This window comes from Myotis daubentonii, chromosome 5 (assembly GCF_963259705.1).
Source record: "Myotis daubentonii chromosome 5, mMyoDau2.1, whole genome shotgun sequence".
In the NCBI taxonomy this organism is placed as follows: Eukaryota; Metazoa; Chordata; class Mammalia; order Chiroptera; family Vespertilionidae; genus Myotis; species Myotis daubentonii.
The window spans coordinates 7485187-7510741 of NC_081844.1; the positions used below are offsets into that span (position 1 = coordinate 7485187).

General features: G+C 53.6%; 1 protein-coding gene and 1 long non-coding RNA gene across 5 annotated transcripts in view; one reads left to right on the top strand and one right to left on the bottom strand.

The window, feature by feature from the left end:
- The window catches only part of WNT3A (Wnt family member 3A), a 60223-nt gene extending 36643 nt beyond the window's left edge, over nucleotides 1–23580 (bottom strand). For 3 of the 4 annotated variants that reach the window (XR_009452911.1, XR_009452910.1, XM_059695813.1), the window contains exons 1-2: nucleotides 22841–23148; nucleotides 6249–6490 (exon numbers count right to left, since the gene is read on the bottom strand). Coding sequence is in view for 2 of the 4 variants with exons in the window: in XM_059695813.1 (XP_059551796.1) it covers nucleotides 6249–6490; nucleotides 22841–22911 (313 nt within the window). In the remaining 2 variants the exon portion in view is untranslated. Of the gene's footprint in view, nucleotides 1–6248; nucleotides 6491–22840; nucleotides 23149–23339 lie in introns of those variants that run through there. The other variant, XM_059695814.1, reaches the window with a different exon arrangement.
- LOC132234643 (uncharacterized) lies at nucleotides 22374–25083 on the top strand. The gene is made up of 3 exons (XR_009452912.1): nucleotides 22374–22851; nucleotides 23747–23863; nucleotides 24816–25083. It is a non-coding gene; the product is annotated as an uncharacterized LOC132234643 (long non-coding RNA).
- The last annotated feature ends 472 nt before the right edge of the window (nucleotides 25084–25555 follow it).

Below are 25555 nucleotides of genomic sequence, written 5' to 3' on the forward strand. Positions count from 1 at the left end.
ATAACAACTGATGAAATAGAAACAGTAATAAAAAAAAAAAACTCTCACCAAACAAAAGCCCAGGTCCAGACGGCTTCACAGGGGAGTTTTACCAAACTTTCAAAGAAGAACTAACACCTATAATTCTCAAGCTATTTCAGAAAATCCAAGAGGAAGGAACACTTCCAAACTCTTTTTATAAGGCCAGCATTATCCTAATTCTAAAACCAGATAAAAGCACTACAAAGAAAGAGAATTACAGGCCAATATCCCTGATGAACATATATGCTAAAATTCTCAACAAAATATTAGCAAATAGCATCCAGCAATATATTAAAAAAATCATACGGCATGATCAAGTGGGATTTATTCCAGAGATGCAAGACTGGCACAATATTTGCAAATCAGTAAATGTGAAACATCATATAAACAAGTTAAAAGACAAAAATAACATGATTATATTGATAGATGCAGAAATAGTATTTGACAAAATCCAACACCCATTTTTGATAAAAACTCTCAGCAAAGTGGGAATAGAGGGAGCATATCTCAACATGATGGACATATATGACAAACCTACAGCCAACATCATACTCAATGGGCAAAAACTAAAACCATTTCCCCTAAGAACAGGAACAAGACAGGGTTGCCCACTTTCACCACTCCTGTTCGACATAGTACTGGAAATGCTAGACATAACGATCAGACAAGAAGAAGAAATAAAAGGCATCCAAATTGGAAAAGAAAGAGTAAAACTGTCACCATTAGCAGATTACATGATATTGTACAAAGAAAACCCCAAAGACTCCATCAAAAAACTGCTAAACTTAATAAATGAATTTGGCATTGTAGGAGGATACAAAATTAACACTCAGAAATCCATGGCTTTTTTATATACCAACTAGAGGCCCGGTGCATGAAATTCACGCACAGGGGGTTTCCCTCAGCCCAGCCTGCACCCTTTCCAATCGGTGACCCCTTGGGAGATGTCCAACTGCCGGGTTAGGCCCAATCCCACATGGATCAGGCCTAACCTGGCAGTCGGACATCCTTCTTGCAATCTGGGACCGCTGGCTCCTAACCACTCACCTGCCTGCCTGCTGGTCACCCCAAACCACTCTGCCTACCTGCCTGATTGCCCCTAACTGCCTTAGTCTGCCTGCCTGATTGCTCCAAACCACCTCTGCCTGCCTGCCTGATCACCCCTAACTGCTCCCCTGCTGGCCTGATTGATCCCAACTGCTCTCCCCTGTCTGCCTGATCATGCCTAACTGCCCTCCCCTGCCAGCTGATTGCCCCGAACTGCTATCCCCTGCCAGCTTGGTTGCCCCTAATTGCCCCACCTACCAGCCTGGTCATCCCCAACTGGCCCCCTGCTGGCCTAATTTCCCCCAACTGCCCCACCCTGCTGGCCTGATCACCCCCAACAGCCCTCCCCTGCTGGTCTGATCTTGCCCCCAACTGCCCTCCTTTGCCTGCCTGGTTACCCCCAACTGCCCTCCCCTGCTGGCCTGATTACTCCTAACCCCCTGCCGGCCCAATCTTGCTCCCAACTGCTCTCCCCTGCCAGCCTGATCGCCCCTAACTGCCTCTGCCTTGGCCCCCACCACCATGGCTTTGTCCGGAAGGAAGTTGGACATCTGGAAGATGGCCGATAGACCCAGTCTAATTAGCATATTACCCTTTTATTAGTATAGATAGATTATATAGGATAGGATTGCTTAAATGGGGGTTGGGGGAAGCCTTTTTCAGCAGGAGGAGATGCTCTTGGCAGACAAAAATACATAATCCCTATATCTGGACTGATAGCCAGCCACTATATTGCCAAACCAGTTATTAAAAAATTGAACTGCTTTCTTACACCTTACACCAAACAGCTGTTGCCCTAAAACCCCTCCTCAGCCCCCACCTTAGGATCTGCCTTCGCAGTTCACCCAGATTAGGTTCTGATTGGTCAGTTTCTATACTAGTCAGTGTAAAAAGCTCCGCCTCCTAGGCAGCCATTGGTTCTTCTGGGAAATCCAGAAGGCACCAGCTGTCCGGGCCTATCTCCAGGCCTGATCGCAGCCGCCGCAGTGGCTGATCCGCAGTGGCTGCGATCAAGACCTGCCCCTCTCTCTGGGCCTATCTCTGGGCCTGATCCACAGCGGCCATGGCAGCTGTGCATCAGGCCTTGCCTCTCTCTCTCTCCGGGCCTTGCCAGCAGCCACAGTGGCTGCGGATCAGGCCCTGCCTCTCTCTCCAGGCCTCTCTCTGGGCCTGATCCACAGCCACCGCAGCAGCGGTGAGGTTGTTAAGCTTCCAGCCCAGCCTCAGGCCTGAGGCTAATGACCTCACTGCGCCCTCCTTGCCCCGCCCACCCCCACCCCACCCGCCCACCTGCCACCAGCCTTGCTGTGATAGGAGCCTGTGGGCCGTGGGGGAAGGACCAAGAGGTGCTCCATGCAGTTCCTGGTGACCGGTCACCAGACATCCATCTGGTCGTTTAGGTCATGACAGCCCTAGGCTATTATTTGTATAGATAATAAACTCATTTTTTTGCAAAAAAAGAAATTAAGATACTTAGGAATAAACTTAACTAAGGAAGTAAAAGACCTGTACTTGGAAAACTACAGGAGGTTGGAAAAAGAGATAGAGGAAGACATAAACAAATGGAAGAATATACCATGTTCATGGAATGGTAGAATCAACATCATTAAAATGTCCATACTACCTAAAGCAATCTATAGATTCAATGCAATCCCCATTAAGATACCAACGGAATATTTCACAGACCTACAACAAACTCTCCAAAAATTCATATGGAATAAAAAAAGACCCCAAATAGCTGCTGCAATCTTGAGAAAGAAGAACAAAATTGGAGGAATCACAATACCAGATATCAAGCTATATTACAAAGCCACTTTTCTCAAAACTGCCTGGTGCCGGCACAAGAACAGACATATAGACCAATGGAACAGAACAGAGAACCCAGAAATTGACCTAAGCCATTATGCTCAATTAATACTTGACAAAGGAGGCATGAGCATATAATGGAGTCAAGGCAGTCTCTTCAATAAATGGTGTTGGGAAAATTGGACAGATACATGCAAAAAATGAAACTAGACCACCAACTTACACCATACACAAAAATAAACTCAAAATGGATAAAGGACTTAAACATAAAATGGGAAACCATAAAAAAAAAAAAAAATGGGAAACCATAAAAATCTTAAAGGAATCCACAGGCAACAAAATATCAAACATAGGCAGTGGTTCTCAATCTGTGGGTCGCGACCCCTTTGGGGGTCGAACGACCCTTTCACAGGGGTCACCTAAGACCATCGGAAAACACATATATAATTACATATTATTTTTGTGATTAATCACTAAGCTTTAATTATGTTCAATTTGTAACAATGAAATTGGGGGTCACCACAACATGTGGAACTGTATTAAAGGGTCATGACATTAGGAAGGTTGAGAACCACTGTTCTAAGGAAATGGAAACTAAGGAGAAAATAAACAAATGGGACTACATCAAAATAAAAAGCTTCTGCACAGCAAAAGAAACCATCAACAGAACAACAAGAAAGCCCACCGCATGAGAGAACATATTTGCCAATGTTATCTCCAATAAGGGTTTAATCTGCAAAATTTACAGGGAACTCATATAACTTAACAAAAGGAAGATAAACAATCCAATCAAAAAAGGGGCAAAGGACCTCAATAGACACTTTTCGAAAGAGGACATACAGAAGGCCAAGAGATATATGAAAACATGCTCAAAGTCACTAATTATTGGAGAGAAGCAAATCAAAATGACAATGAGGTACCATCTCATACCTGTCAGAATAGCTGTCATCAACAAATCAACAAAGGACAAGTGCTGGCAAGCATGTGGAGAAAAAGGAACCCTATTGCACTGCTGGTGGTAATGCAAATGGGTGCAGCCACTGTGGAAAACAGTATGGAGTTTCCTCAAAAAGTTAAAAATGGAACTCCCATTTGACCCAGTAATCCCACTTCTAGGAATATATCCCAAGAAATCAGAAACACCAATCAGAAAGGATATATGCATCCCTATGTTCATAGCAGCACAATTCACAATAGCTAAGATTTGGAAACAACCTACGTGCCCATCAGCAGATGAATGGATTAAAAACTGTGGTACATCTATACAATGGAATACTACTTTGTAAAAAGAAGGAACTCTTACCATGTGCAACAGCATGGAAGGACTAAAGCAAAATAAGTGAAATTATGCTAAGTGAAATAAACCAGTCGGAGAAAGATAAATATCTCATGATCTCACTCCTTTGTGGAATAAAATGAACAACATAAACTAATGAACAAAAATAGAGCCAGAGGAAAAATATTTTAGACTATAATAGAAATAATCCTGTTATTTGCAGTTTTTAATATTTCCTACAACTTTTGTGATATTATACTATGTTAGTACAGTTTTGGTAATATCATTATATTTAAAATTTTTTCTTGAAATATTAATTTTTATTGCATGTAATCTATAATAATAAAAGCATAATATGCTAATTAGACTGAACAGCCAAATGACCTTCCAGATGTCATTCCGGACGTCCTTCCAGACAACCTTCTGGATGAAGCTGCAGCGGCGGGGGCCAAGGCAGAGGTGGTTAGGGGTGATCAGGCAGGCATGCAGAGTGGTTAGGGGCGATCAGGCAGGCAGGTGAGCAGTTAGGGGCAATCAGGCAGGCAGAGGCAGTTAGAAGCCAGTGGTCCTGGATTGCGAGAGGGATGTCCGACTGCCTGCAGATCAGGCTTGAAGCGGCAGTTGGACATCTCTTGAGGGGTCCTGGATGGCAAAAGGGTGCAGGCCAGGCTGAGGGGACCACCCCCCGCCACTGGTGCATGAATTTCGTGCACCAGGCCTCTAGTATTATTATATTTAAAATCGTTGTTCTTGAAATATTAATGTTTATTGCATGTAACATTATTATACTTAAAATATTTTTTCTTGAAATATTAATGTTTATTGCATGTAACATTATTATAATTAAAATCTTTTTTATTGAAATACTAAAAAATACCCTTAAAAAAGAAACAACAAAAAAACTTAAACAGAATTATCTTGAGACCAAGCAATTCTACTCATCCACTCCAAAGTCTTTGAAAACGGTTGTACTAAAATGTTCATAGCAGCACTATATACAATGGCCAAGGGTTGAAAAAACCCAATGTCCATCAACGATGAATGGATAATAAAATGTGGTATATCCATATAGTGGGATACTATTCAGTAATAAAAGGAATGAAGTGCTGTAACATGTTACAGTGCAGATAAATCTTGAAAACATTCCGCTAAGTGAATGAAAGGAGTCCCTCTCTCTCACTCTCCACTTCCTGCCCTTCCCACTTGCCCATGTGGCCCAACTCCCATATAGTGATGGAGCCCAGGCCACATGCAGAGGCCCACTGATCGCCAGATGTGAGAGAGAACAGGGACTGGCGGAGGGGCACAGACCAATCTGGGTGTGCTGCACTCTGATTTGTTGGGACATATGACACAGCATCATTGTCCAAACCTGAGATTTTCAACCTTTTTCATCTCATGACATACATAAACTAATTACTAAAATTCTGCAGCACATAAAATATATATATAGTTATAATTTTGATTCATTTACACTGGATGGCTATTTTGTTCCCTGTTGTCATTTAAAAATCTGACATTCTAAGGAAAAAGAGGTCAGTGCCTCTAACTAAATAGTCAGGTAATGCATGTTTTAAATAGTCTTGTGGCACACTGGCTGAAAATCGCTGGTTTAAACCATGATGTTTTGAGAAAATTTGCTCTTCACCAAAAGTTAACCAACATGCAGCCCTCCTCATCTTCCTCTCCTTCCCAAATAACCACTGGCTCCAGGGCCCTGGATAGCTTCCCTCATGTGCTTCTTGGCCCCCACTTCTCTCCCTTCCTGTCTTTTTAAAAAAATTTTTTTAAAATTTTTCTTTTAATTGTGTTTTCTCTCTAAGGCCTGCCTTAAGTGCAATTTCCTTCTGGGGAAGGGAAGTCAGAGAAATCTGTGTGATCATGTGTCCTTCCTGAGCTCCAGGAGCCCCCTCAGAGCCAGTGACCATGGGAAGAAACCACATCAGAGATGCCGATATCACCAGGTGTGTGCAGCACTGCCCACCTGTTGGAGGTGCTGCTACTATGACCAGGGGCAGGTGAGACACGAGGGCAGAGCAGGGCAGCTGGATTGGGCCTGCTGCACCAACAGGCTGCCACCTCCACCTGGAAGGCATACCTTTGTCCAGCACAGGGCCGAAGATGGCCAGGCTGTTGTTGATGGTGGTGCAGTTCCACCTGCGGCCGCGGAACTGGTGCTGGCACTCCTCGATGCTGATCCTGACGCCCTCTGCCACGCTGGGCATGATCTCCACGTAGTTCCGACAGAAGCGCAGCTGTTTGGGTACTAGGCCTGGGATGCTGGCACAAAGGATGGGCTGTGTGCCCAGGGACGAGTACTGGGGCCCGACAGCCAGGGACCTGGGGGAGAAGGGCAAAGAGGCCTGGTGAGTGGGAGAGCTGCCCTGGCAGCCTTTGAAACAGGAGCAGAAGCTGGGTCTGCCCTGGAGGGAGTATGAAGGTCCTTTTCTTTGGGGCACTTGTGCATTCCAGGGTGAGATGTGCTTCCACCCTGGAGGTAGCTTGTCCTTACACTGTGCCTGAGATTTAGCACAAAACCTCAAGATGTGCCTGTGGAGTGGTGGGGAGTAAATCAAGGAGGCATGGAGGCCACTTGCTGCCCAGAGGAGGGGCTGCTGGTTGGGGGCAGGAGTGAGGGTAAGGTGGGCACAGCAGTGGCTGAACCACAGCTCCTCCCCGCCCCCCACCCCCGGGCCAGCCCCACAGAAGTAAAAACATATGTCCCAAGGAAGGTGTGCTCACGAATATTCACATGCCTGTGAGCGTGCACGCAGACAGGAAGCACTGCGAGTGCAGCAGGGAGGTGTGGATACAAGACAGAGCTTCTGCAGGGGAATCCGCTGGGAGACAGAGGAGTGAGAGCAGCAGAGAGGCCTGACAGATGCCTGAGTTCCATTTCTCTAAGACAAAAGCTGACCAAACCATGGATGGGAACAAAAACCAGAGAGGTGATTTCCACATGCACACGGGGGCGGGGGGTGGGGGGCGGGACGGGCCTGACTGGGGCAAAGAGAAGCGTTTCTCAGGCTGCAGAATGGTCCCCTCTACCCACAGGCACCTGACTTTTAATGAAGTAAAATGACATAAAAAGAGAGAAAACTTTGTTTCTCAGTCACACCAGCCACATGTGGCCCAAGGCTACCATGGTGGAGGGTTACCTATGGGACATTTCAGAGCCTGTGGAGAGTTCTACTGGACCACAGGGGATGAGGGTGACAGAGAGCTCTGTGTTGATGGGGGAGTTAACTACACATGTGTTTGTGTGTCAGACTGATTGAATCATTTTCATTTTACTGTACATAATTGTACCTTGGTTTAAAAAAATGACCAGGTCCTCTTGGCAGGAGGAGTGAGAGTTTATTTAATCCAGCAGGTGATACACAGTCCTGCTACCTGTGGACTTATCGTTTCCATAGTGGGTACTCCACCATCCTGCCGCCATGAACATGTCCATCTCCACAGTGGTTCCTGTGGTCCTGCCATCTGTGTATGCACCCATTTCAGTAGTGGGTGCCCGCTGTCCTGCCACCTGTGGATATGTCCGTCTCTGCAGCGGGTGCCCTATGGTCCTGCTGCTCATGGACGTGTTCATCTCTGCGGTGGTTGGTGGCACTTATAGGCAGAGCTCTGCATCTCAGTACCTCCTTCATGCTTGTGAATGGTGCCAGGCTGTGCAATCTTCTCTTCCATCAGCTGCCGATACCACTGAGGGTCTGCAGGGTCTCTGGGAAAGGGCTGTGGAGACCTTCAGGTTGGTGGGGGAGGCCCCAGATCCAGGAGCACTGCTGGGTGGGAGATTCTAGGGGACCAACAACCATGGCTTCTGAATGCACCATCATCATCAAAGGTCGGCTGTCTCTTAGCATAGAGGTACCCATGCTCACTCAGGCCATGGGCTGTGCATGCTCTGTCCTCTTTCTCCTCAGGGAGCCCAGTCCCTCCTTATTCTGGACTGTGCGGTGCAGGGTGTCCCAGGCCCAGGTCCAGAGCAGCCCCTGGGTCCTTGCTTATCTGGGAGCTTGCTAGCTGGGCTCCAGGTGGGAAGGCCTGTTTCTCCTTCCTTGTTTGGTGCGACTGAGGAAATGGCAGCTTTATTAATGCCTCAGCCAGAACTCCTAGGGCTTCTTCTTATTCAGTACCTCCTCTCCCCTGGGCGGGCTGAGCCCCGAGAAGATGGGACAAGGCTTCTGTGTCCCTCATACCCACATTATGATACTTGTATTTGGTGAGTCCTACTCTAAGTAACTCAGTTCCATCTAGCTCTGATGAGAGCAATCGAGGACAGAAACAAACCTGCTCTCTGAAGTAGGAAACGGACCCTATCATGTTTCCCACTCCCGTCTCCAACATCTTCAAAACCTTCTCTTTGCCTGAGGCACAAAGCCCGTGCCCTTGAGCTCCTGAGTGCCTGCCGCCTGATTGGCTCAGAGAACATTTCCTCATTGCACAGTCCTGCTAGGGTCTGGATCTCTCCAGCTCCTTCCTCTCACACCATGGGGCCCTGCACTCAGCCACACCAGCCTCCCAACACACTCCCTGTTTCCTGCACAGAGCTTTCTCCCACTCATGCAGACTGCCACACAGAACACCCTCTCTCCCCTGCAGACCCCTGCTCCTTGCCCCTCGGCAGGCAGCATGTATACAATTCCATCTTATTTACTTCACCAGCTGCAGATGGAGGCTAGAGAAAGGGCAACTTCTCCTTGGAAGTCCTGAATGCAGGGTTTCACATGTATGACATCCTCTCATCCCATGCCCTCCTGCCCAAACCCCTCAACAGCCTGTGTGTTCCCACCATTCCTGGGCACTCTCCCTTCCTCCAGATCATGTGCATGTCCCAGGGGTCAAACCTGTCTTCTTCAAGAGTGCCAACCCACCCTGCAGTCAGATGTCTTAATGAAGCCAAGCTTCCTTCCCGTCGGTGCCAGCCCCTGTGTCCCTGAGCCTCGGAGTGGTCTGGCACTTCTAAACCAGACTTCCAGTCCCTTGCATGTCCCCGCCCTGATATTCCAGAGCACTCCCCATCCTGCCCATTATTTGCTCGAAAGCCACAAACCAGCCATGACTTCGTGCCAGACACCACAGGCCTCCCCTCATCTCCATCTGAATCTGTTTCCCTGGTGTGGTGTGCAACGGTGGGGCTGGCTCATTCATTCACTCGTGAGCCCCAGTGAATGCCGAGCACTGGGCCAGGCCTGACTCTCAACTGCCTCATAGTCCCAGGATCCCAAAGTTTCCAGAAAGGCCAGCCCTCTGCTCTCACTTTACTGTTTGGTCTTCTCTTGGAAGCACCTTGTAACCTGCTCCTGGCTCTCCTACACACTTGCCCTGCATGGATGGGCTGTCTCCACTATTCCTCTGAGACCCCTGTGTCAACCTGGTATTTGGCTTCCTGATGGATAAGCAAGGATCAAGTGGACAGATGGCAGGATGCACTGAGGTCAGCTGTCTCTGCCCTCGGAAGCAATCAGTTGGTTAGGGTAAGGCCTCCAGGCTGAGAAGTGGGCCTGGCCTGGCTCCAGGACAGGGCAGGGATGGGTGGACAAGAGGAGGCAGTGGTGGGAGACAGTCTGTAGCTAACCTGCACACCCCCTGCCTCTCTTGGCCACTTGGAAACAGAGAACCATAAAGAGAATGTGCAGTGCCCAGAGCCCTGGTACTCCTCACAACCTCCACTTCCTGTCCAGTCCACTCAGTTTTTATGACACCCACCTACCAGATGCCCTGTCCCGGCCCCAGGGACTGCACAGCCTGTGCAGACTCTGTGTGTGAATGGCTCTTCCTGCCCCAGACTGAGGTTTGCGTCTGTTTCTGAAGCTTGGTGTCCCCACTTCTGACCACACCTGGTAAGAAGCAGGTGCTGGGGCTCCACACCAAGGACTAGGGACCAAAATCCTCCTTGTGGCACATCCACCAGGCGCATGCCCACCAGCACTGGGCACTAGTGGGATTGACCTGAAACCACAGCACCAGGGGTGGGGGTGACACCCTCTGCAGTGATGGCGAGATGCAGGTGTAGAGGCCCGGGGAACCGTGTGGCTGGCTGATTGTCCATCAGGAAGCCAGGTGGGGAGAGGAGCCACGGTGGCTCCGGCTTCTTCAGCAGCTTCCACAGGCCTCCTGTCGGGGAGCCCATCTCTCACTAGAAGGAAAATTCATGTCGATGTTGACTTAGAGTCTCAGACAGAAAGACAAGATGACTCCATCTCTCTGTCTTTGCCAGTCTCAAGGTGCTGGCCCCTGCCAGATGTGAGGCCAGGATGTATTCTGTGTGGGGGTACAGGAGGGGCAAGGCACTCACCCCAGAACCCCACAGCTCCCACACCTCCCACAGAGCCTGCACCACCTCGGCCTTTCCCATCTTCCTTCTTGCCTGCAAGCCAAGGCCAGGGCAGAAAGATTGGACCCACCCTGCTTCCTTCACACCCCAGGACTCTGCTCTAGGGGAAGCAGAGAGGGTCTCTCAAGTTAATAGCCTCTCCCAAGTTCATTTCTGGGGGTGCTAAATCAGCTCCCACCTGCCTCCTCCGGGCTCTCCTCTGGGCAGGCCCGGGCTCGTCACCTCCCTGAGTGAGGCCAGGATGCCAATGGCCGCCAGCCCAGATGCCGCTCCAGCTGCTCCAGCCTCTACCGACCCTAGCAGGATCCCTCTCCCACCCCTTTAATTTCTTGAATTACTTCCAGGAAGGTTTTTCTGCTCAAGAACCAGGTGACTAAGGGGGTCTGGGCAATGCAGACCCTGTCTGAGGAAGACTGAGAGCAGAGGATAGAGCGTGGGGCGGGCGGGCAGGTTGGGGGTGTCCCTTTCTACAAGGGCAGGGGATGTTGAGCAGGAGGAGGGCAGGAGAGGGCCAAGAGGGCTAATTGGGCCACCAAGTGTTGGCTAGGTCTTAAAGGATAAATTGAACCATTAAAAAATCATAAAAAATCCAAATACGTTCACTAACCTTATGTGAGCGTATCATTTCACAACATCTACATTATCAAATCTTTGCACTGTACACCTGAACCTCACACAATGCCATGTGTCACCTGAATCTCAATAAAGCTGGGAAAGCATCCACACTGCACACACCCAGGACCCAGATTTCTCACTGAGGAAAAAGTAGATGTCCCTAGGCCGGCCGTGGTTGGCAAACTGCGGCTCGCGAGCCACATGTGACTCTTTGGCCCCTTTGAGTGTGGCTCTTCCTAAGCCTTAGGAGTACCCTAATTAAGTTAATAACAATGTACCTACCTATATAGTTTAAGTTTAAAAAAATTTGGCTCTCAAGAGAAATTTCAATCGTTGTACTGTTGATATTTGGCTCTGTTGACTAATGAGTTTGCCGACCACTGCCCTAGGCAATCAATACTTGGAAACCAGAGTCTATAACTCCCTCCCCCCACACACTTCCAGGAGGAAGTGGGAGGCTCTGGGCGGGGCTGAGGGCTGGATGGGAAGGTGGGGAAGAGCCTCCACTTGCAGCAGTGGCTGTCTGGGGGTCAGTCTCCTGGGACTGCCATGTACTGGCCTCTCCTAAGGACTAGAGGCAGCACAGAATGGGATGGGGTAGGAAAAAAACATCCACAGAGACTGGTGACGTTGGCCATGCGTGGCTAGTGGCACTGCACAGGACAGGCTCTCCACCTTGCAAACATGCCCCTTATATAAGATGTGAGCATGATGGGAAGTGGACACAGCGTGGGAATGGGTGGTAGAATTCATCTTGAATCAAGAGAAGACACAGTTATGAGGAAGCAGCAGACTGACTGCAGCCGCAGCACAAGGCTGTGATTCGGGAGCCGGCGTGTCTCTTTGTTGAGCCGACGCCTGGGCTGAGAGTGCCAATGCATTCTGTACTCTCTGGCTCCACCATCAACTGAGATGAAAGTGTCTGCTTTCTCCTGGTGAATCTGGCTCAGAAACTGCCAACGGTGCTGCAGTTTGCCACCGTGTTCATAGTTGAAGGTGAGCCCAACTGCGGTCTGTGGTGGGTGCAAATAGAGATGCCATCTCCTGTCCCAGGGGCTGGCACTGAAGCTACTCCGAGTGTTTGTGGGGGGTTGCGTGCTGTGGGAAGGCAGGGCGTGGCTCCTCCTGCCTCACCACCCCTGAGCCTAGGTCAGGGGTGGGCAAACTTTTTGACTCGAGGGCCACAATGGGTTCTTAAACTGGACCAGAGGTCCGGAACAAAAGCATGGATGGAGTGTTTGTGTGAACTAATATAAATTCAAAGTAAACATAATTACATAAAAGGGTACGGTCTTGCCGAAACCGGTTTGGCTCAGTGGATAGAGCGTCAGCCTGCGGACTGAAAGGTCTCAGGTTCGATTCCGGTCAAGGGCATGTACCTTGGTTGCGGGCACATCCCCAGTAGGGGGTGTGTGGGAGGCAGCTGATCGATGTTTCTCTCTAATGGATGTTTCTAGCTCTCTATCTCTCTCCCTTCCTCTCTGAGAAAAATCAATAAAATATTTTTTTTTAAAAAAGGGTACGGTCTTTTATTTCAATAGTTTTATTCATTTCAAACGGGCCAGATACGGCCCGCGGGCCGTAGTTTGCCCACGGCTGGCCTAGACTCTACTGTGGCCCCAAGAGCCCCCACCCTGCTGCCCCGACTGTGATAGACAGCAGATAACAATAGCTGTATCGGCAGGACCTGTGGTGGAGAGCGGATGTCAATCAGGGCCCACCATGAGTTGTTTTCACAGCACAACCTCCAGCTGGGGGTGAAGTCAGCGCCCTCTGGAGCTGCTGAGGCTCCGAGATGGAGGGGCCAGAAAGTGGCCCCTAGGAGCTACACACCACAAGACCAACAGCTGCCAGTACATGGAGACTGGGTCCCCTCACCACAAGGGCCTGAGTTTGACGGCTAGATGAGGTTGGAAGCATGTTCTTCCCAGACTGGCCACTTTGATTTTGGCATCATGAGACCCTGAGCAAGAAACCCAGACAAACTGCCCAGCTTCTGACCTGAACTAATGAATGGGTGCCATCTGAAGCACTGAGTCTGGTCACTTGTTACACAGTACAGACTGGTGTACCCTGACTCCTCCTCGGCTCACAGGGTGCTTCTCTCTCAGACCTTGAGACAGAACCTCATGGGCTGATAGGCCTTCCATGTGAAGCTTGAGGGTCCATGCCAGTGCCGCTTTCACCAGCCAGTCACCAAGATCTTTAGATAGCTCTTCCAGCTCTTCACCTCAGCCAGCACCACCTCTCCCCGCAGCCCAGTGCCCTTCTCTCTCAGAGGGTGGTTATTGCTTCCTGGCATTGTTGGGCCTCTGCCTGCAGTTAGCTACTGCCCAACCCCTTACTTGGCCCACCTGCCCTGTCACTGTCACCTCAGCCTGGCTCACTATGTGACTCCCTTCAATCTGTACAAACTATGGAGGTGGTTCCCAGGACCCTCTGTACCGGGAGGCCATGGCTCAGAGGAAGACACTGGCCAACAGATAGCTGCCTTCTCACTATGTCCTCATCTGGCAGAGAGAAGGAGTTCCTCTTCTCTAAGGACAGTGATCCTATCTCCTAACATCACATTGGGGGTCAGAGCTTCAACATGTGGATTTGGAGGACATGGACATGTAGTCCAGACAATCAGTATGGTGTACATCATATTAGTAAACAAAACCCACCAGCCATCACTACACTCATGTGGCCCATTTCCATCATGGAACCGTCATCAAGGGGGAACCCGTGTGGTGGCCCCTGCCTGTCCCTTGGCTGGTTGACTTTGCCTGCAGCTAGGGAACCTTTTGTGCTTTGGTTTCCCCATCTGACACACCAGGTGGCTGGGTGAGAGCTGGGTCCTCCCAGGGTGACCCTGACTTGACAGCATGCACAGCACAGGACCTGTTAGAAACTCGAGTTCCCTGAACCTGCTGAGTCAGAAACTTGCCCTGGGACAGGGGTTCTGATTCTGGGTAACATCAGAACCCCTACTGGGGATGTGCCCGCAACCAAGGTACATGCCCTTGACCGGAATCGAACCTGGTTCTGATTGAGGGTGTGTCCAGCTCTGAGTGTGAGGTTGCAATGCCTCTCTATTGGCAAGGAGACCCCTTGAGAGGCCTCTTCAAGTCCAAACCCTTGGGTCTGGCAGCCAGGTTTCCCTCTGGTTTCTGCTTCCGGACCCCAAGGCTTCTGGGGATGTCCAATGCCACCTCAGTCAGACCCAGGAAGGCAGCATCTGACCCCGGTCAGGAGTGGGACAAGACATGAGCCCTTACCCCCTACAGCCCCATCCATCTCCGCGAGGCGCCATTCACTTCGCTCCAGCCCAGTGACCCAGAACCAGAGATGAGCAGGTGACCAGGGCCCGGCCCACGTGTCCCTTCAGAGGCACCAACAGGAGGAGGCGGAGCCAGTGGTGAATGTTCCGAAGCCATGACATGGGAAGGTCGATGCCTGAGGGGAAGTGACAGCCTGCTCCCCAGCCGGAGGAGACAAACTGGAGACTCTGTCCAGCAGTAATGAGAGGGGCTCTTGGGAGGGGCCTCAGTCAACCCCGGAGCCCACGCTGAGCTCTCACCTAGAGCCTGGGCGGCAGGTTGATCCTCCAGTCTCCCCTGAGCCCCTTATGCACTGCACAAAAACGCAAATTGGGGTCACTCACAGGAGTAATGACAGTGTCCAGGTGAGCACTGGCGGTGGGACCCTGAAATCTATTACCCCTTTTTTAATCCAGGTCACAGCAAGGTCTTGACCCTACCTCAGGGGTACCATGTACTTCCTCCTCCTCATGGCCTTTGCTACAAAAGGATGTTTCAGCCGATGGCCACTTTGGGGGTTGCCCAGCCCTTCCCTGATGGCCCCTGGGATTGTGGTCCTGGAAACAACAGGGACATGAGGGCCTGCCCATCCTGGGGAGAGGACTGAAGGCCACCTGCCCTTGCTTCACCCATTTCCTCTACCTGCTCCTGGCCACATGATTCACCCTTGCATTTCCCTTCCTCTGCCAACCCTTAGGTGCAGGATGGCATCCCAGGAGGGGCCCACACATTAGCAGAATTTTAGCTGCCCAGCTGGACATCACACCCCGATGTCCCACAAGCCTCTCAAAATCAGTGTCCTACACTGAATTCACCCCCAGATGCGTCACTCTTCCTCCTCCTGCCCCCCTGAGTTCTGAGCCTTTACCCTGGATCCCAGCTCAGGAGAGACCCTCCCTGCAGGAGTATCCACACAGCAGAAAGGGCCCACAGTCAGACATAGCACATCCACACCACAGACCTGAGTAACTGCTCTCACCATCACTCAGAAGGCCCAGAGATTCCAAAAACGCTCAATGGACAAGGCAAGCCCTTACCCCCTACAGCCCCATCCATCTCCGCGAGGCGCCATTCACTTCCCTCCAGCCCAGTGACCCAGAACCAGAGATGAGCAGGTGACCAGGGCCTGGCCCACGTGTCCCTTCAGAGGCACCAACAGGAGGAGGCGGAGCCAGTGGTGAATGTTCCGAAGCCATGACATGCAGAACACAAACTGCTCCATGCAGTTTTTACAACCAGGAAAAATGTGTGAGTGAAATGAAAAGAACCCGCAGTATTAAGTCGGTGAGATGGCAAACTTGTCTTTTTTCCAAGGTGGGGGGTGTCACCTTCAGCCCAGAACACACCACGTGCAAAGTGGCCCCTAGGCTTGGTTCCACTTGTGACTGGGGCCACGTGAACCACGGCTGCGCTAGCACTGGTGGTTTTCCTCCTTCCTCGCTCACTCCTGTTGAAGACGACACTGCAGAGGCGGGCGCCTTGCCAGACTGTCTTACTTGGAATAGAGGCGGCACTGGCTGTGACATGCAGGGGGGCAGGCTGTCCAGAACCCAGTCTGGCTGATGGCCTTCACCGTGTGGACTTTACCATGATTTTGTGGTGGGGCCAGAGGACAGAAGAGGCTGGGCAGAGGCATAAATTCCCAGTCAGAGAGGCTGGCTCTGTGCACTGTCCAGGCGGGTCTGGATGGGCGGCAGGATCTCAGGTGAGCATTTTGTGAGCTCTGTAGGTGGGGCCTCTGCTGGGCCTGCAGGGCAGGACGTGGGCCACGTTCTATCTGAGGCTCCCAGAGGGAGGTGAGCAGTGGGGACGTGTGTCCTTATACCTTGGTGTCCCTAGAGCACATTCAACCCCACATCATTAGGCCACCTCTTCCAGGAAGCACCCTGTGCCCCAGCCCTGCTGTCTGCTTTCTTGTCCCAATGAGGCTCTCCACCTTTCTGCACGTCCTCCCATGTCTGGGCCATGAGGTGTGTCTCTCCCAGACGGCAAAGCCATGCCTTCTCTTGTCCTTTGAGGGCACAGAGCAGGCACAGAGTGGGCACTGAGCTCTGCCTAGGTCCCAGGAGAACAAGGAGGTCCAGTGGCCTCTGCTGTCCACCCTGTGGGGTCTCTGGCAAGAAGGGTCCTGGTTTGTCCAGGGGTCTCCTCCTTGATGACACACGAGGCCTCCAGAGCAGCTGTCCTGTCGGAATTGCTGTCTTCTAAGGTCAGAGCCTTTCCACAGGAGGAAGAGGGTCCTGTCCTGAGATCTGAGGCCCCAAGTGTGGGCTGGTTGCCCTGAGGATTGATGGCTGCCTGGCTTGATGGACGGGCTCTGCTCCTCTGGGTGGAACTGTTCAAGAGCCACAAGGAACCGAGGCTCTCCGATGGGTGCAGACCTGCCTGAGGGAGAACCTCCAGGTTCTACACGCCAAGGGGACCCCAGGGAAGGCAGCATGCCTCCTCTCTCTCTCTTCCACTTGGAAGACCCTGCCCTCGGAGCTTGAGCACGTTCTCTTTGGGGAGGGCCAATGGGAGAGGGGTCCCAGGACCCACCCCTCCCTGCCCAGTGCATGACCCTGCCTGTAGCCCTCCCAGCACTCCCGACCCACCAGGCCAGAAAGCATTACTGACACATACTTTGAGCAAGTCCCAGCAGGTGGGCAGAAGCTCGAGTGCCTGCGGCCAAGCATTTGCCCGCTTCCCTGGGCGGCAGCGGCGGCACGTTTTTGTCTGGGAAGGAATGTGGAAGCGCCAAAGCATTAAACACCTCCAGGGTGTCACCTGTGGAGGCTTGGAGGGAGATCGAGGTAGCGCTCCCCAATGAGTCATGGGCACCCGGCCCCAGAATGGGGAACTCAGAGGGTGCTGTAAAAACATTCAGCTATGTCCTCATGTCCCTCAGCTCAGGCCACCTCGTTATGGCTTGTTTTTCATGGGAAAGATTCTACTGGTTCATTCACTCATTTGTTCATTCAACAAAATCTTACCAGCAATTTCAGGGGTAAAGAGTGCAAAGGGAGGAAGAATGAATCCCCTCATGGGATTTCACAGCGGTGATGCAGGGACAGTCCTGTGACAATTTCATAAAGAGAGGGAGATTGACCTGGGCGCAGGCAGCCCGACTGTGGTCTCTTTCCCCACAACCTGAGACCCAGTCAGCTCATGTCCAGCCCAGCGTGGGTGCGCAGGCAGGCTGTCTCTGCTCTTTGTGCCGGGGCTTCTCTGCAAGATCTGCTCAGTATAGTGCATGTCTGACACCAGCTGTTGAACAAACAAGCTACTCAAACTGCCGACCGCACTGGCAGAGTTTAGGGAAATGACCAGGAGGGCTGTCAGCTGCAGTGGTGAACACCAGGTGTCCATGTGCCCACGCGGCAGCAGGCTGTCCCTTTCCATGCCTCCAGGATGGGCAGCCCACCACCTCCCATGCACCAGCACCGGGATTGCTCTCAGATTCAGGGAGCCTTTCCCCCTCGGAGCCAAAACCCACCTCCTGGCCCCCAGCAGCTTCTGGCCCCCACCTCTCAGACCCCACACAGCAGTGTGGGCTCAAACACTTCTCAGTCCTCCAACCACCCTTAAAGAGGGCAAATACGAGGCCTCACATTTGGTTCAAAAATCCAAATGCAGTACCGGGTGGTGAAGCAAAAGGGCGTTTGTCCTTTGGGCTGCCTGCTGCAGGGGACTCCGGACTCCAGGCGGACAGATGCTTTTCAAACTCGCTAGAGAACAGCTGTATTTTGGGTTTTCTTTTTAAACTCCTAATCCATTATAAAATACCTAAAAATGCGGCAGTGCAGGCACTGCCAGGACCCATGCACATTTTTTTTTAAAAATATGTTTTTATTGATTTCAGCAAAAGGAAGGGAAAAGGAGAGAGATAGAAATCTCAATGATCATCAGCTGCTTTCTGCATGCCCCCTACTGGGGATTGAGCCGGAAACCTGGGCATGTGCCCTGAGGGGAATCAAAGTGTGACTTCCTGGTTCATGGGTGGAGATGTTCAACCACTAAGCCACACCGGCGGCCTCACACACGTATTTTTTAATAATATTTTTATTGATTTTTAGAGAGAGAGGAAGGGAGAGGAAGAAACATCAATGATGAGAGAGAATCATTGATTGGATGCCTCCTACATGCCCCCTATTGGGGATCGAGCCCACAACTCGGGCATGTGCCCTTGACCAGAATTGAACCCGGGACCTTTCAGTCCATAGGCTGACACTCTCTTCACTGAGCAAAACCAGCTAGGGCCTCACCCACGTATTCTTAATTTCTGTTCTTGTTTCTTCATGGACAACCTGTGGACTACACTCTCCGTATAAGCCACCTTTCCATGGACAGGTGGTACATCCCGGCCCTGCTTTCTGTCCTGGGCCACACCTGCAGGGCAGGACCAGGTACTTCCCATCCTGAGGCTGGAGACTTGCACAGGGTACCCACCATGAAGAGTATAATTTGCAGCCTCTCTGAGACTGCTCCTCCTACATGTATCCATCCTGTTCTCCTGACACAAAGGATTCTAGCAAGTTTATGCAAATAAAACAGAAAACCACTTCATAAAAATTGATAACAAGCCCAGCAAAATGGAGGGCAGCCCATCTGGGAGGATCTGCCACACCCAGACCCCAGATAGAGGCCTGAGTGTTTGGGTGGCTAAGTCAGAGGGTCAGATGTCAGTGTGTTTGTGAGGGGTCAAGATGAGGGAGAGCGGACTTGGTAGTTGTATGAACTAGTGTTCTGACCATATCTTCTGTCTGTGGCCATTTCTGACATTGCCCCTCAGGACAAGGATGTCCGTTCGTTGTTCTGTGCAGAACACTGTTCCTAGTGCCCCAGGGTCCTGCAACACTGGGGGTGTCAGCTGGCGCCGGGATTTCTCTAGTTTTATAAGCTAGCTATGACCATCACCAGCCTCAGGGGTGCAGAGACAGACAGAGGTGGGGAGAGAGAGAGAGAGAGAGAGAAAGAGAGAGGGTTGGAGAGAGACAGGGGGCAGGGCCACCCTGGGAAGGCACATTGGATGCAGCTCACAGAGGCAGGGCAGGTCCGGAATCTTGCCCACTTGGCCCTGCCTAAGAAGCCTGAGTCTTGCTCAGTCCTTTTCCTCCTCTCCTCCCCCTCCTTCTCCTCCTCTTTGCCCATGCTGGGAGGCTGAGGGTCCTGGGCAATGCCTCCACAACTCTCCTTCACCTGCTCCTGAACTCAACACGCATATTCACCCCATAACAGTGGGGCCCACTGAGGGAGGCCTATGTCTCACCATCAGAATGAGAGGAGCCTGTGGGGCCAGTATGAGGGAGGGCCACCACAGAGGAAGTTTCAGAAGGTGAGGGCAGGTGATGGCCTTCTTTGGGGGCTAGAAGGAGCAGGAGGGCTGGACACATGCTCTTGGCTGGTGCCTACATGCCCAGGTGTGGCAGGGCTTAGCGGGGTCTGGGGAGGAAGATGAGAGACTGGAGAGGAGGGAGAGGCAGGGAGCACATCCCAGCCTCTGTGCTGGCCAAAGAGTGGGAGCAGGCTGGACTCAGCCTCACTGCACTGCTTAGCTGGGGGGACATCTGCTCCAAGGCATGGCCTCTGTGCCGGGGAGCCTGCAGTCCAGCAGGGGCTAGTGAGGGGCCAGGCAGCTGGAAGGGGGTTGCTACAGGGAATGAGGGGGGCGCGGGCGGGCAGGCTGCCTATGCAGGTGAAATCAGGGCAGTAGCTCTGAGAAGAAAGGTGTGGGATTGGCCTGGAGAGCAGGAGGGTGAGGATGGAGGAAGCAGATGGTCTATGCTACTGGGGGGTGGGAAGTGGAAGGAAGGCGCCCAAAGCACAACAGGTCTCACCTTGCCCACGGGAGGGGGGCGCTCTCTACAGGGCTCTGTGTCCCCTAGACTTGATGCCTCTCCTGTGTTCCCAGGGGGCCTCCACTTAACTCTGACTCTTTAGGAATGCAGCCTGGTGCGGGGAGGGAGCACTGGCCAAGGGTGTCAGGTGCCCAGACCCCTCCCTTCTCTGGGCTCCCACCTTCACCTGTTACCCCGGAGCACATGCTCCTGCAGGGCTCCGCAGCTCTTAGAACCATTTCACCTTTGGACCTTGGAACAACACTCTGAGATGGTCCTGAGGAGCCTGTGCCCTTCAGGTCCCCACAGTCTGCTCCTCCTCCTTTCCCTCCTCCTCTCCCTCCACCCTCCCACCAAGAGCCACACCAACTTCAAAAGCCTAATTACTCCTGACTTGGGCTGTTTCCTGGCTATTTCTCAGGTGAGGAAGTCCTCATCACTTTCACTTTTATATGTGAGCTGCTGGGGTGGGGAAAAGGAATGGGATAGTAACTTCCTTTGGGGCAGGAAGGGTGAAACAGAACAGCCAATTAGGGAGGCTGGGCGTGAAGGTGAGAAGTTATAAAGGGAGGGTCCCTCAGGCCCCCTTGTGGGCGATGGCAGGAGAAGAGAGGAGCCACCTGTGGGAGCTCGGGACAGGTGGGGCTGAAGATAGAGGCTTTTCCTGCTGTAACCCCCATCTTTCCATGAGCCCTTCTCTGTTCTGCTTGTGTGCCCTGTGGGGAGACAGCACCCCTCCGGTATCCAGCTCGCCTGGGAGCAGAGAGGAGGAGGGGAAATCGGTGGTCCCCAGGAGCCCTGAGGTTGTGTCCACCAGATTCACTTCTTCTCAGGAAATAGAGATTCACTGAGTGTGCAAACAAAGTGGAGTTCCATGACACCCCCACCCTCTGGGGCCACAGGCTACCCTGCACTCTTGCTTGGGTGGGTGCCTAGTGGTAGCTCCTGGAGAGAGGACCCCCTGAGTTGATCTGGAGAAGACCAGGTTAGGGTCAATTTAGACAGGACACACATGGCTCAGGTGAAAGGAGTGACACACGTGTGCTGTGGGGGGCAAGGCTACGGTCCCGCGGGCCCAACAGGACAAAGCTCTCAGTGCGTGAGGCTGGTGACAGGGCCCTTCTTTACGAGAGCAGCGCGAGGGTGAAGGCGCTTCCTCCTGCGCCCAGGAATGCAGCGGCGGTTCTAATTAGAAGCCAGCGAGGGAGCTGGCGGCCGCGGGCCCTCTGGACGCGCTCCCTGGCTTCCCCCACGGCTGGTGGCGCAAGCGTCAGTGTCCCCGCGTCCGAGGCACGCTCGGCGCAGCCCGCGCTCTGGGGGCACCGGAGCTGCAGGTGACACGCGGGTGCGGGGCGCACCAGGGTCTCCGAGGCGCGTCCCCGCCACTCTACCGCCCATTCCCGGCCCCCGGACCCGCCCCATCGACCGTTCCGCTCCGCCCCGCCTGGCTGCGCCTGGACCATAGTTCCCACCCCGGGCGCCCCCACTCTTGAACAATCTCGAAGAGAAAAATTATTATCGGATTAGATGTACTTGGGCTCGCTGGGTCTCCCCCTTCCCCTCGGCGTAATTATTATAATTCCAGGCAAGCCGTCGGAAAGGGTTCCTGGGAGGGTGTGTGCAGAGCGCGCAAGTGTATGGGGAGGCTTCTCTCCAACTCTGAGTCTCTTCCAATGGCGCGCCCGGCCCCTCGGCGCCCGCTTTCCCCGCAGGGGGTTTGGGGTGACGCTGACTGTGAGGGTCTTGCCTCATCAGATGCCCGGAGGGAGAGTCACCCTGACCCGCCTCCCCCCATTTGTGCTGTAAATTCTCGGGATCCTTCCCGCAGTTTGTCTGCACTTCCATGAGCAGCTTTAGGTTGGTCTTACAGAGATGTGCCTGGTCTGGGGCAGAGGACAGAGCGCCCTAGCCTTCTCCGAGGTGGGTTCCAGGGCCTCTCCCTCAGGAAACCTCAAACTCGATGCTCACTCCCTCTGCACCTCTGGGCAACTCCTTCTGGCTATGGGAGTCCAGGCCGACGGCTCACAGACAGGGCCCCTGGGGACACTGTCGCCGGGAAAGCGGAGGGAGGCACGGAGAGCCTGGCACTGGCCCCACTGCGCCTGCCGCTCCTGGCCAGTCCCCACTGCTGTCTTTACGTAACTGCGCTGCCCCGAGCTGTTCGGTCTTGTCTCAACGACTTTGTTTTAAGGTGTGTGTGTGTGTGTGTGTGTGTGTGTGTGTGTGTGTGTGAGTAAGACACGGTCCTTAAGAAAAATCTCTGGCGGATTTCTCTCTCCCAGCTCGCCCTCCCCGCTTCGTTTGGACTCAGGCTGCCCAGACGTTCGTGACATCTGTGCGGACCCTTTTCCCGCCTCTCTCCAGCCCACTGTTCGCCTCGTCTCTCGCCGGGGCCCCTCTTGGCCCGGAGATCAATGTCCCCGGAAGCTCCGCCACCCGCATCCCAGCCCTGGCCCGAACAGGTCAAAAGAGGCCGCCAAGGGAAACCACCGGGTGCCCACGGCCCGCGGAATCGAAGGGGTAGGGCGTGGGCTCCGGGCCACTGCGGGCCCTGCCCGAGGGGATGGCGGCTGGGGGCGCACAGAGGCCGCGGCGAACGCGAGGAAGGCTCACTCACCACCAGATCGGGTAGCTGCCCAACGCCTGCTTCACGCTGTAGAGGAATAAGAAGTACCCAAGCGGGGCCATCGCGGGGAGGCAGAGCGCGGGCGCCAGGCGGGCCGGGGCCCTGGAAGCTGGCGGGCGGCGGCGCTGGGTTTTCTTGCTGCCACAGGGTGTGCGGGTTGCGCGGGTGCTCGCGGGTGTGCGGGCTCCGAGGGCGGCGCTGCGCCAGGTGGGCCGGCGGCGGGGCGGCGGGCCCCGGCCCAAGGCAGCGCGGGACGGCGGGGGCGGGGCAGCGCCGCGGGGGGCGCCCGCCGGGGCCCTGGCCGGGGCGGGGCAGGGAGGGCCGGGCTGGGGGCGGGCGGGGCTCTGGGAACTGGCGCGACGAAGGCGCTGGCCCCTCCCGCGGCCGCGGGATGCGCAGGGTGCGCTGGATGCACCCAGTGTTCAGGAATTGCTGTCAGATGCGCGGGGTGGGGGGATGATGGGGAGGGAACTACCGCCTGCCGACCCACCTGGACGGCGTGGTCGGCAATCATCCGCTTTGAGCTCCCGGGCCGCGCCTGGCGTTTGGAGCCCTGCGCGCCCTGCGCTCACCGTGAGACGCGCTGTGCTGTTCTCGCTCTTGCTTCTGCTGTGTCTCGCGCTCTGTCCCTTGCCCTCATGGTGGCCGGGCTGCCGCTCCCTTCCATCCATCTCTTTGCCAGTTCTTCCGAGGCCGGCCCTACAAGCCGCGCCTTTCTAATCCGCTGGGATCCAGGTTGCCCGAGCAGCTCCGCCGACGGAGATGGGCTGGGCTGGGCTGGGAACGGCGGCCCTGGGGACAGCGGCTGAGTGGGCGTCCAGGGTGCAACCACGTACCTGAAGGTTAAGATTGAGAAACAGGTGGTGACGCCCCCGCTTTCTTCCCACACCCCACCAGGAAAGAGAACGCGGGATCTCCTGGTATTTTGAGGTGGCGCGCGCAGCTGTGCCCTGAGCTCAGGGACCTCGGATCACCGGGTCTGACAGGGCCCAGAAGGGATTTCTGACAACGGAGGTAAGCCTTATGGTTCTGCTGACGGGGGAGGGAGAGACCAGAAAGGGAAAGTGACTTATCCGAGATCTCACGGAGTGGCTCTCTAGCTCTGGCTTGCAGTCCATTGTGTGGCTGTCTGCATATTCATCCGTAGTCCAGGGAGACACAGGAGCTATTATTTGGGGAGGAGAGGGAAGAGGTCACCCCTCACTCTAGTTTTCCCTGGTGCACATGATAATAACAGGTGAGATGCTTGCGCCCATGGGAGACTGGTCGGTTTCAATTATGCTGTGAGGAGAGCAGAGCGGGAATTCGTGTCATTGTTTGGGGCCTGGGGGGCGGGGGGGGGGGCAGGAGTAGAACTGGACCTAGAAATCCTAAGCCGGGGCTCTGCCATGATGCCGCGTTTCCTATGACCACTGCTCAGACAACCTCTGAGTTGTGTTACACTGTACAGTGTGGTCTGCAGAATGTGTCAGCCCCAGAGAGGGGTCCCACAGAGAGGCCCCAGTTCAGGGGTGGCTCCATGTCCCTTCAGATTTAGTACTGGCTGGAGACCCAGAGGCAGGTCTCACCCCCAGCATGCTGCCTGCTCATCTGCAAAGGGAGCCCTGGGGCCTGTGGATGCCGGCCCTGTGGCACCTGGTGACTTGCATCAGCAGCCCTTTCCCAATGTGGAGCAAAGTCTTTGTATTTCCAGGAAAGCTCTTTTCCCTTCACCAGCTTTGGGATCCAGTTTTGTCTACGCATACTCCTCCCTACACCCCTCCACTGAGTCAACAAATGCCCTCCACCCACTGAGGGAAGGAGAAGGGATTCTGGAATGAGATGGGTGGGCAGGAGGGAGCTAGATTGATCTCCGGACTTCCATTCTCTCTCAGAGAAAACTCCGCCCAATTATCAAATTACTGGGGACTTGGGCTGTGGGAGTGGGGTGGGAGCCACACTGCAGCTCCTACCCCTGCCTCTCCAGGTGCTCGGCCTGCCTGGGATTAGAGCTTCGACGAGGAGCCCCCAGACACAGGGGTGGATCCATACACAGGGGTGGCCATCCCACCGGGATGGAGCAGGTAGGTCTTGCCTCTTCAGTCCTCCATCCTGCCCCTCACCTGCTTGGGACCTCTAGGCTCCCCCTGCTGCTCTCCTCTTTCCTGGGCCTTGTCATCTGTGGTGCTAGGTGGTGGGGAGGGAAGAGAGAGTGAAAGGTGAACGCTGCCACTCCCAGGTGAAGCCTCCCTGTTCCGGAGACTTACCTGAAGACACGCATCATAGCAAGCCTTCCAGAGAGCATCAGCCAGGGAAGCTCTTCCTTCACCCCATTTTCTAGGAGCCGTCGAAGCCCTTGAGTCTGTTTCCTGCAAGCCCAGGAGCATGGGGCCAGGCCATCCTGGGGTTGATGTGGAGAGGAACACAGGTGCAGGAAAGGGAAGTTTCCACTACAGTTGGGTGGTGAGGTTCTTTCCCACTCCCTTACTTTCAGCTGGAAATTCTGTACCCTGACTGGAAGAGAGAGACATGTCCCCCCCCCCCCCCCCCCGCCCCTACACACACACACATGTCTGCTTGTGCCCCTGCTTGCCTGGCCCTGGCCACTTCCCTCTCAACTAAGCCTCCCTTTCAACTAAGCTGCTGAAGGGGAAGTCCTTCCTGTCAGCGCCCTCTGCTGTCATCCCGAGGGAGTTTCCCTGACCTACCCAGGGCCACAGGTCTGAT